This window comes from Varanus komodoensis, unplaced genomic scaffold (assembly GCF_004798865.1).
Source record: "Varanus komodoensis strain SLA01 unplaced genomic scaffold, ASM479886v1 scaffold6_2, whole genome shotgun sequence".
NCBI lineage: Eukaryota > Metazoa > Chordata > Lepidosauria > Squamata > Varanidae > Varanus > Varanus komodoensis.
Window position 1 is genome coordinate 4,582,811 of NW_025336346.1, and position 12,312 is coordinate 4,595,122.

At 43.3% G+C, this 12,312-nt stretch overlaps 1 protein-coding gene across 1 annotated transcript in view; it reads left to right on the forward strand.

Moving 5' to 3' along the window:
• The window catches only part of DOCK3 (dedicator of cytokinesis 3), a 283,802-nt gene that overhangs the window by 241,205 nt on the left and 30,285 nt on the right, over positions 1-12,312 (forward strand). Inside the window, exons 47-49 of the mRNA XM_044451471.1 lie at positions 2,127-2,248; positions 4,531-4,666; positions 5,876-5,957. Of these exons, the coding sequence (XP_044307406.1) occupies positions 2,127-2,248; positions 4,531-4,666; positions 5,876-5,957 (340 nt within the window). The remainder of the gene's footprint in view (positions 1-2,126; positions 2,249-4,530; positions 4,667-5,875; positions 5,958-12,312) is intronic.

The following is a 12,312-nucleotide window of genomic DNA, read 5'->3' on the forward strand; positions in this document are numbered from 1 at the left end:
ACTAGAAATGTGCACATTTTTTTGTATTTTATGTTACACTATGTTATTTGGCTGACATTGTGGAGGTACAAAATGTTCACCTTTGACCAGCCAAAATACATCTTCTCTGGTCCATGTCCTGATAAATGTCTACTGTCAAAGGGTAGGGCACAACATCCTTGACAAAGATAGGGTACAAATACATTAATTTGTTGATTTAGTTTTCACTTGATAACTGCCAAATGTTGAGCTGTCAAGAGAAAAGCAAAGCCACAATGTATCTTTATTTGTAGAACTGGGTAGCAACTACATTTCCTCCTTTCAGGCATGATCCTCTAATTCTGTAGCAGTACTCTGATTGCCCTCAGTCTCCACCTTTTCCACATTTCCCCTAGCTGTCAAAAGAAAGGGTTTGTCTTTAAACAGGGTTTTTGGCAGGGATGAATAGGATTGTTTCAACAGGCTTCATTTGCAACCATGAGTACAACAGCTATCAAGTGAAAACAAAATAACGTATGTTATTTTGCTGCCTTGCTTTGTCAGTGCCCATCAATGTGGCCTCCTGTACTTTGACAAAAGAACAGGACTTTGACATGCAAGATTTGCACCTCCAAAATTCTAACCCACCAAAGTAAATAAAATTATGAAATATTTGCATATGTATATGACGCTTAAAAATGGTGATGAACTAGCGACAACTTCTGCAACTTGCTCACTGGGCACTTTGGAAAGGCTATCAGTGAGAGACATTTAAAAAAGCTGTGAAAGTAAACAAAGGGAAGCAGTAGTAGTGTTCAAACAAGGGTTGCAACTGAAGCAGAAAGAGGGAACCAGTGTTAGTTACTCTAAAATCACATGGCATCAGTGGAGTAGCTTCTCAACAAGAGCAGCAAGGGGGTTTTGCTGCTCTTGCCTAGTATCTTAACTCAATGGTTTCCTGACCTCTTGATGGAATTGGGCTGCTGAGTTCAGACAACATGATAACCCATCATGTATCTTGAGATCCCCTAGAACAGTGATGGTGAACCTTTTACAGACCGAGTGCTGAAACTGCAACCCAAAACCCACTGGTTTATCGCAAAGTGCCAACACTACAATAAAACCTGAAAACTGGTGTTTTAGTTTAGAAAAAACAACTCCCAGTCAGTCCAATCATATATATGCTTTTATATATATATATATATATATATATATATATATATATATATATGCATGCATGCAGTGGACTGACCGGCCATAAGAAAGCTTGGACGAGTTGTGACTAATGACTCATGGCTTGTGACACCTGGAGCCGCTACACCTTTCCAAGCATGCGCATGGTCCCTGTGTGCGCTGTTACCTGATGCTCAGGGGCAGTGCTGAGGGACTTGGCTCATGTGCCAACACAGAGGGCTCTTCATGCCCACTGTGGCAAGCATGTGATACGTTCAGCACCACTGCCCAAACCCTACCCTGGTGCGCTCCCCTGGCCCTAATACAGGAGTAAAATACTATTGAAAGGGGCTATTTTGAAAAAGCCTTCCTTGAGTAGCTCTTTCTGCGCAGCTCATCCTTTCTGCCCATTCTGAACACATTCCAACCATCAAAATCATGTCAGGACACCTCATTTTTCAAACCCTAATCCTGCCCTGGTGCACACCCCTAACCCTAATATAAGGCTAAAATGCCATTGAAAAGAGGGCGATTTTGACAAAGCCTGGTAAACTACCTTCAAAATATAAGACAGAAACTAGAGGAATGATGGTTTCTCTGCATTATCCTTCCCTTTTAAGTTTATGTTCATATCCCAATCCTCTGAAATTCTATACTGAAAAAGCAATTCAGAGTGGAGAACAAATAATAATTTCTAGTTTTTTAATGGATTTTAACTCTGATAAATATATCCTCCTACTCAGTAGCCCCTCAGGAGCCATTAATATTGAAACTAAGCAAAATCTTGCTGCCCCTTGGAATCAGAAAAGTTGTCAAAAGTGGAGCAATCACACACTCATGGTCTGTCTTCATGGTGAAGAGAAGGGTCCCCTAGGACTACTGGAAGAAAGAGAAGCAATTATGCAGATACATTTTTGTGGGATATTCTGCTTCATTAACAGTGTTCATATTCTTCCTTCACCTCAGTAAATCCTGGCATCTAATGCTTTTTATAGGAATTGCCTGCTTTGGAGAAATTGAGCCCAGCTTGCTCAGGTACCAGCACACCGCGCAGCAGCATGCTTGTATCACACAGTCCTATGAGTCCAGAGAGCATCAAACTAGTGCATCGCCACAGGTACTTATTTCACTGCTTAAGAAAAATATTTTTATACCTATTTTTGTGAGCTCTAAATGGAATAAATAAAGTAACTGCTGTGTACAGATGCTGAGAGAGACTTCTAGCCTACTCAAAGTTATATAATTAAGCCCAGTATTGATTCATTCATTCACTCTCTGGGTGGCTCACAGGAAAGCAGAAATAAACAATATTTTATTTTTTACATTACCTGGACTATTATTTGAACAATTCCTTGTAAAAATGGCAATTATTTTGAATTACTCTTCGCTAAGACTTGAGGGCAATGAATTTGTATGCTGGAATTTCATTGTTCCCGATAATTTATTGATTAAGCTGCATTCTAAGAGATTCTGCCATGGGATGATGATCATGACTTCACTAGCTTTTCATTTTCCATAGATAAAAGTTGTTTTACAGGTACATGCCATTTTTCCCCTTTCTCTTTCAGTATGTTTGTAGTCAAGGAGATAGCAGTCTATTTAGGTGAAATGAGTCAGCACTTTTTAGAATAATGCATGAGAAACTAACTTGGGCATGAATAAATATGGGTAGTGATTTCCAGGAAGGGACAATGAGAGCACCTGGGCAGTGAGTGGAATGAAAAGGTCAGTAAGATGAAAGAACACCTTGACAACTGATTATGGTGTGTGAACATACTTCTGTTTAGCATTTGTTTAATTTAGACCCTGCCTTTCAACTAAAATTATGCTCAAGGCATACAGTACTTGTGTTATCAGATGTGTTCTCCAGACACATACAAATCTGTGCATGTGCTTGAGATGTGCATCCATCAAGGATCTTTTACCTTTGGCAGTACTGTGTTTTGGCAGAAGAGACCCACACAGAGATTTTTTTATAGGCAGAAATTGCACATAATCAGAATGTCTGAGTCAGACAAAAGCTAACTGAATTATGCAGTCATTTGTCAACCTGGGAGCGATCTCCTCCAATGCGATTTAATTAACAGTCTTTCTTTCTGTTCAGCATATAAGAATATAAAAAATATAACCATTGCCTTGGGAGATTAGCTGAGAGAGCACTGGTTACAGAATTCCCAAACTATCAGCAGATGATACAAAAGTTCAGAGTAAAACACTAAACACAATGAAAAGATCCATGGACCAGGTTTCAATGGTGCAGAAACTAGCTTAAAATTTCTTTTGGTAGCTAAACTGAGGGCTGTACTGGATAGACTAGTTTAGGGACATGCATGAATGGTCTGGGCTAATCTGTGCTGGACTTGTTTGGGAAGTAGAGGCCAGACAAATTGGAAACCCTCTGGGACTACTGGAAGAAAATAAGAGAAGTTTTGGATGAGCTTGTAAGAGTGAGGAGGAGAGAAGGGCTTCAGAGAGAATTCTAACCATGGATGGGATGATCAGGCTGTCTGGAGCACAGTTCCAAGTTACAGGATGACAAGCCAGATTTGCCTACAACTATCAGACACATTCACTTTAATATCTGGCAAACTAAGCATTCTCTCTTCCTGTCTAGTTAACAAGAACTATATTTTCAATAGAAAGTTGAATATCAATGCAACCATGATATTTACTCAGTTTTACACAACTACAAATTATAGTGCTGTGAAGACAGGAGGAGATGATCTTCAACTAAGGAGTCCTGGCTGCAATTCTTTCAGGGAAAGTAGTGGCAACTTCTGTAAGGAGTTGAAACTGTACTTAAAGGAGTCTGCAGTACCTGTCCTACCACCAAGCTGCCTAACTTTTATCTGTTTTATGCATTTGTATCTAGTATTCAGTATCACCAAAGAACAATGACTAAAACACTAGAAAGGATTGTAAATACAGGGTTAATACAAGACATAATCTTAAAAATAAACTATGACATGCTAAACTGTGTAGATAGATATAATACATGTTTTACCTAGACATAATAATGACTTCATCACTTCAGACTTGATAATCAACAGTGTGATAACACTTGGAAAATATGGGAGAGACCCTGGAGGACTGAAATATTGTTTAAAGCACCAGTAAACTACAATGAATGAGGAATGGCGTGTGTGCATTAAAAGCTACTGTATGTCTAGAAATAATCAATATCTCATACACATTTATTATAGTGATGTTTTATGTTTTACTGAAAATACACAAATATGGAAATATTGGTTGGTTATGTTGAGATGTTTTACCATACTGGAACTGTAGTTTCCAGCAAGTGGGATTCAATTAATATGCATTTTTTTAAAAATGAACATTTCCTGGTTAAAACAAAGTTAAAAAATATTATTTGATCTCTTTTATTTGTGTTCTCTGTAGCCCATTGAATATACTGGGTACAGTCAGGCACTCGTCATCTTCTCTTTCTTCGCATACATCAAGTGAAACAGGGAATCTGGTTATCCTAACAGACAGTTCTATTGGAGAAACAACAGAGGACATATACCACATGCAGGTACAAATGTAATACATCAGGAGTATGTAATATATCTGATAAAACTGTGGGCAGTTGTAGAAGTTGCTATAATAGCACATTGTCTAAGGGTGTGATCCTATGCATCAAGAAAAATCTTATAACTCCTTAGGCAAGCACCCTCTCACTGGGCAGGACGTCTCCAAGCAATCTTGTTTAGGGTCTTTCCACCAAAAATTCATCCACAAAGTCTCTACTGCCCTTTTTTTCTCTTGTGCAAGGCCTTCAAGACTATCCAGCTTCTAAAACTACAAGATTCTGCCTTCCTCCCTCCTTTCCTCCCTTCCTTTCCACTTCCTCTTATTTTTCTTTCTTACTGATTGCCTGCAAATGTATCTGCTGAATCTCCAGAGGCATGGGTAGAAGAGAACTTCTTATTCTGTATGATTCTACATAGGTATCTGATTGAAGGTTTTTGTGTTGTGATCTGAATGTGTACAATCCTATATACCTAACTATACAAATAGTTTGAAAAACAACTTTACAGGTAGGGTTGGAATGAATCTGAACCTGACCCTCCAAGCATTTGTGGGCTTCCTCTTGTTCTGAGCCCAGTTTTCTAAAGTGAGCCAAGCAGAGAGGAAGCCCGCAAACACTCATGAGCCCCCAGTTGCACAACCAGCAGCATTCTTGTGCATCAGGTACAACAGGCCAAAGGACAGCTGCAGGTGGCACAGGAGAGGGATGCTGCTTGTGCAGCAGTCGTGTGGGGCTTCTTTCCTGGCAGTCTCCTTGCAACCAAGTTTCAATGGTGTCAGCTGCCACCCAGCAGTTCTACTTGGTGCAGGAGAGGTGTGCTGCTTGGGTAGCGTGTGGGGCTCATTTTCTGGCAAGTGTCCTCCAAACCCTTCTCAGACTCAGGGCCACTGCAGACTGGACCGGAGTCCAGGCAGCCGAGTCCACGGAATCTGATGGATTCCGGCCCCCACAGATAGAGTCTTCACACATCCCTAGTCCAGGAAAGCAATTTTTGTAGAGTGGAAAAAGAGCTTTCGGTAAGTGATTGTAGCTTGCAAGCTATGAAACTAATTATCTGAATCATGCAAATAACTTGCAATAGGAAACCAACAAATGCATAAAGCCTAGGCATTCTCAATTCATTTTTTATTAATTAGGGTTATTTGTATCTAGTACTCCTTAACTCCAAAGATAAAAACTTAATCATCAGCATCTGTTTTACCTTCTTCCCAGGCCAGTCCTTCCACCTCAAGCCTGAGCTCTACCCATTCTGCCCCATCCCAGATGATTAATTCTGCACCTCCTAGTGCCCGAGGTAAGAATGAAGCAAATCAGGTTTTAGAAATGGCTGAGATTTATTATTTTAAATAGTACTTTTCAACAGTTTGCTTGCTTGCTGTATCATCTTTTCATTACAGTTGGAATATTATTTGGTATAAAATCTATTCTAAGACAATTTAACTGTATTTCCAATGGGCATCCCAATGTTTAGCCTATCCACTTATACTATGTGAACAGAAGAATGGATTTAGTTCAGTTCTAAAGCAAACAGTCTGAGATGGTACACAGAGACAGGTAAATAACAGACATGTCTCAAAAGAAAGTAAATCAGGATAAAGGAAGTGAAAGAGTATTTAGTGTGAAAGCTGAGGATTTGGAATAAGGTGTACAAAATTAGCCATTACAAAAGGACAACATAAGAAAAAAAATCTAAAGTACCTTTCATGATCCAATATTTTCTTGCAATAAATGAGTCTATACCAAATTGGTATTTCTCATTCTCTGTCTCTCTCCGTCTCTCCCCGTCTCCCCCCCACCCCACAGGTCTTCAAGGTTGTTTTTGTATAGTGTTCTTTCTAGGATTGGTTGCCCAGAGAGTCTAAATATGGATTTGTATTGACAGTTGGTGTATACTACAAAGCAACAAGCTTGTGAACCACTTTCACAGGAGCCCTAATGCAATGGGAGGGATCATAGCTCAGCGGTGGAGAATGTGCTTTGCATGCCAAAGGTCCTGGGTGCATCTATGATGTAAAAGCTCTTTGGTATTAGGGATAAAAAACTCCTTACTATAAAATACTTGTTGAAGGTACATGGTTAAATCTGTAGAATTTCAAGTTAAATATGGAGGTCATATAGCAAGAATGAAAAATCCCTCTGCCTGAGATTTCAGAAAGCTGCCAGTCAGAATAGACAATATGGGGCTAAATGGAAGAACAAACTGCTGCAGTGTGAAACGGCTTCAGAACAGACAGCACTGATGAGTATATTATAAAGTGAAAGCATGGCAGCGTCCTATGGTCAGTCATCTGATACAATTTTGTGAATCACCGCACATTAGAAATACAGTCAAGATCAAAATTTACAATTGAATAAGGCAGCCAGTCATCCAGATAAGGCAACCAGTCATCTGTCATGTGCGGCACTATACAGGCATATTGCCACACCTGCCACTGCTGAATGCCTTGTTCACTCATTCAGCAGCCAGAGCTGCCCACCTCCAGAGTTCAGCAACCAAATAATCCCCCCTGCACAAACTCACCTGCAGTGGCAGTTGTGGCAGCTTCTCCTCCTCTCCAAATGCATTGTGCCACTGCAAAGTGACCTGGCACCCAGCCAGCACAGCCTGACCTTGTGTATGATTTTAAATGTCATTGGATTGGCGTATGAATTCTTAATACAGGAAGGCAAATATGACCTGAAACTTGGAGGGATGACTCCCATGACTGGAATTCAGCAATTCAAAGATATAACTTGCTCAAGAAGAACAGAAGAAACAAAAAGAGAGGCAGAGTAGCACTGTATAAAGATACGTATCTCTGCACAGAAATGAAGGAGAATGAGCCTAGTAGCCCCATCAAGAGCATCTGGATTACTATACATGAAGCAAGGTAAAAAAAAAAACACAGTGGTTGGAGTCTATTGCCAACCACCCAGTCAAGGAGAAGACAAGGATGAAACTTTTGAAATGCAAATTACCAGTGTTTCAAGGAGCCATGATATAGTGGTTATGGGCAACTTCATTACCCTGATAGCTGTTGGGAGACAAAATCTACCAAAAGTTGCTGATACCTACAGAAAATGTGGAGGAAAGTACTAGAGGAATGATTATTCTTGTCTTGATTAGAACCAACATGGAAGACCTAGCGGACAAAGTGGCAGTTAGGGGAACTCTGGGGGGAAATGGCCAGGCCACACTTGGATTCTTGATTCTGAAGGAAGCAAAAGCTAAGTGAAGCCAAACAAGTAGTCTGGATTTTAGGAAAGCCAATTTAATAAACACAGACTGATGATAAGTAAAGACCCATGGTAAGTGACTTTAATGAGAAAAGGAGTCCAAGATGGGAGGAATTTTTTTAAAAAATTCTAAAGGCAAAATTATAAGCAATTTCAGCAAGGAGAAAAGGTAGAAGCCAATGTGGCTTCACAAGAAGCCTAGAAATCACCTGAAAACAAGAAAGGACATGTATAGGAAGTGGAAGGAAGGCCAAATTAAGGGAAGAGTACCAGCTGGATGCATGGAATTGCTGGGATAGCATTAGGAAGGCTAAAGCTGAGAAAAAACTGAGGTTAGTGAGGGGTGCTAAAAGCAACAAAACCCTTCTTCAGATACATCCATAGTAAAAGACAGGGGAAAGAAATGGAGGTTCTTCATCGTGGCCTCTGTGCATCACACATCTGGGTGCTGCACCTGTGCAGTGCCTGTAGCCAGGAAGATTTAAAAGCTTCACAGTTTTGGCAGGAACTCCGTGCCCCTCCCCGCCATAGTATAAGAAGGCGGAGTGCCCGCCATTTTCCCAGGCTTCTTGCGACCACCATTCACTGTGCCTCGAGTCTTTCATCAGTTCGTAACTTTATTGTGTATCTTGATCCCCTTTGAACCATTGCTCTCTGTTCTCTTAGCTTTCTAAGATTTCCAAGTTATTCATCCCTCCCCATTAGAATTTTTACTTCACATCCCCCCTTTTTATCCTTCCCCCCCACCCAAAAAAAGTTTATTCTCTTCTTACATTTCTCGTTTTCGCTATCTTCTCTTTTTCAATCTTGATGGCTGAGCATGCAGCTTTCCATAAGTGTTCTCAGTGCGGGGCCAAGATGTCCCCCACTGATCCACATGACCTGTGCCTTCTTTGCCTCAGAGAAGGTCACAGGACAAATAAGTGAGGCCATTGCCAGGCCTTCACCAAGCAGGTGTGAAAAAACCGGGAGAATCACCTGCACAAGCTTCTCTGGGACCAGGCCTTGGTCGCATCTGATCAAATGACAGCCCAATCCGCTGCGCAGCCCTCCTCTTCGGCTGGCCCTCTGCCCCGCCCATCAGCTGATGGTGCTACACTGCTGGAGGGCAAATGCTTCTCTAAGTCTCCTCACAAACAAAAGGAAAAGAGGAAGCACAGCAGTTCCGACAAGTCCTTGGGCCATAAGAAGCCTAAAAAGGACAGGGCAGACAAGATGGCTCACAAGACCAAGAAGGCCAATCAGCCCCATCTCCGTGATTCGGGATCATCTGCCCCATTGGTCCCGATGGCCGCTTCGGTACCAACACCAACCAGACCAGCTCTCCAACTGGCAATGCAAGTGACTCCTCCAGGGTCCCCACGACAGGTCACTCATTCTGTCTTGTCCTTGCCAGAACATCAGGAGGCAGCCATACTGGGATCGATTTCCGATGGAGAGATCCGGGACTCTCCACAGATGGCTCCTCCGATGGCATGCACCATAGCCTTTGCCTGAGGCTTCCCTGAGGGCCCTACCTCAGCAAGCAGCATGCTTCCGTCCATCCCTCCAGAGAATGGGTGCAAGCAACTCATGGATCTGCCCATTGTGAACCATGGGATGACTATGCACCATCAGTATGCCAGCGTACACTGTCTCCAATCCCGAGGGATGCTCCATTGACGTCTGCGGCAATTCAGACCAGGCGCCCTTCCTCGCCGGCTGACTCCTCCAGTCCTCTGCTCCATTACGATTCTGAGTCGAAGGATTCAGATGTAGCGTCCACCTCACTGGACATGGTGATCACTGAGCAGGGTCCCAGCTCACCCGAGGAGTTGTATTCGACGTTTGGGGAACTGATGGTGAGATTGGCTAGGTCACTGGAGATCAAAGCCCAGCACTGCGTCAATCCCAGTACCAATAAGTTCTATTACATTGTGAAGAAAGAACAATCTGCCGCCATCATTCTGCCACTCATCACAACACTCTGTCAGGCAATGATGCAACTGTGGAACTTCCCCAACCAGCCGCAGCCAACTTCACAGTGATATGCATCTATGTATCGAGTTCGTGAACGGGACATTCCATTTCTCCTGTGTCAACTGAGGCCAAACTCAGTCGTCGTGGAATCATCCCAGGGTCGCGAGTCGAGAGAACACACCACTCCTCGCGACAAGGAAGGGTGAAAGATAGACATGATGGCCTGCCGTATTTACACTGACACACAGGTCTCGGGCTCCAGATCTCCAATTATGAGGCGATGCTGGCTCTCTACCAGTATTTTCTCATGCAAAAACTGGAGAATATTACAGCGTTGCTCCCGGAGCAACAGAGGGATCTGACTCGCATCTTCACCAAGGAGGCAATGCAGGTGGCAATTCAACAGCTCTCTATGGTGGGACATCATGTTGATTGTGACTCGAGGGCCCTCGTTGGTGCTGTAGCACTCCGTCGCCATGCCTGGCTCCAGAACTGCAATTTTCTGGATGAGACCAAGCACCTCATAGAGAACATGCCCTTCGATGGCTTGGGGCTGTTCAATGCCAGGATGGACCACAAGCTCAAGACCATCCACGAATCCTGTGTGACAGCTCAGTGTATGGAAGTCCTCAACCAATCCAGACGTAAGTGGTCTTGGTCCCGTCCCTCCTACCAATATCAACCATACATGCAGTTCTCTGGCTGGCAGGCATTTCAGCCTCATCAGCAGCGCCAAAAACAACCAGCACAGCACTGTCAGCAGAGCCATCGCTGCCCGGATTCAGATAAGTGCCACCGTTGACAGGCTGAGCGAACCTTTTCTCCTCTCCTGAACCCACCGTCCCCTCTTCCTTTTGGGGATTGACTCCAAAGTCGACTCCCCATTTGAAAGTCCATCCCATCTGATCAGTGAGTTCTATCCATCGTGGAGCACGGATACAAAATCAAGTTTGATATCGTACCCCCATCGGGACCAATCTGATATATGTCTCCATTGTCAGTTCTCAAAGACGAAGCTCAACAACTTCTTTGTAAGGGAGCAATTCGACAACTCTGACACTCCAAGGGGTTACACGATTTCCTCTCAAGATATTTCACGGTTCTGAAACGTGACAGTGGTCTTCGCCCAATATTGGACTTACATGGTGTCAACAGGTTTATCAAAACTTAAGAAATTTTGGGTGACCACCCTTCAAAACATCCTTCCATTGCTCAGGAGAAAGAATTGGTTTGCTTCCTTGGACTTAAAGGATGCTTATTTCCATATTAACATCCACCCGTCTCACAGGTGACTTCTTTGGTTTACGGTCGGTTCCATCCTGTTTGAATACAATGTTTTACCATTCGGACTGGCTACTGCTCCATGGGTTTTCACCAAATGCATGGCCCTGGTGTGTGCACACCTCCAGCTTCAGAGAATTCAAGTTTACCCTTACCTTGATGACTTGTTGATCATCTCCTCATATAGAGAAGGCCTTTGATCATTGATTCGAACAACATGCACCCTCTTAGATGATTTGGGACTATGTATTAATTACGAAAAATCGTGCCTTGTTCCTTCACAGATCATTGATTTCATTGGAGCCCATCTTGATTCCATGACTGCGAGAGCCTTCCTTCCTCAAGGATGACAAGAGAATCTTCATGCATCCATTTGTTGAATCCACATGGACAGAACTGTTTCAGCACTGTCGATACAGAAGCTCCTCAGACACCTGGGTTCCATGGTCTCCATGGTTCCATACACCAGACAACGGATGAGGCCCCTCCAACTCTGGTTCAATGGCCTCTTTCAACCACAGCGAGATTCACCACACCGGCCTCTTCATCTCCCGGTCTCCGTTCTCCAGATCCTGTCATGGTGGACTGTACAGAGCAATCTGTCTGTCGGGATTCCATTCCGCCCACCTCATCCAGCACTGACTGTTCACCGATGCCTCCCTCACAGGTTAGGGAGTTCTGTGTGCCAGTCTTCACACTCAGGGCACTTGGGACAACCACGAGGCTGCCAGACACATCAACTACCTAGAGCTGCTGGCAGTCTTCAAAGCACTTTGGTCATTCAAGAATACTCTTTGGAGTCAAGTTATTCAAGTGGTCTCCGACAACATTGTGACTGTGTTTTATATCAACAAACAGGGCAGAATGAAACTGCCTCCCTGGCTCATCTAGTGCTGAGACTGTGGGACTGGTGCATTCCGAGGGAAATCATCCTCCTCGCCATTCATCTAGCTGGTACTGACAATGAGGAGGCAGATGCCCTCAGCAGACAGATGCGATGACCCATGAATGGGAGTTGGATCATCAGGTCTGTCATCACCTCTTTCATACTTGGGGTCCTCCAGGCATAGACCTATTTGTCACTCACATGAATACAGTCTGCAAAGGCTATTGCTCCCGAGCGGGGATCGGTCCCGGTTCGAGAGGGGACACTCTGATGATTTCATGAACAAACACATTCTTTTATGTGTTCC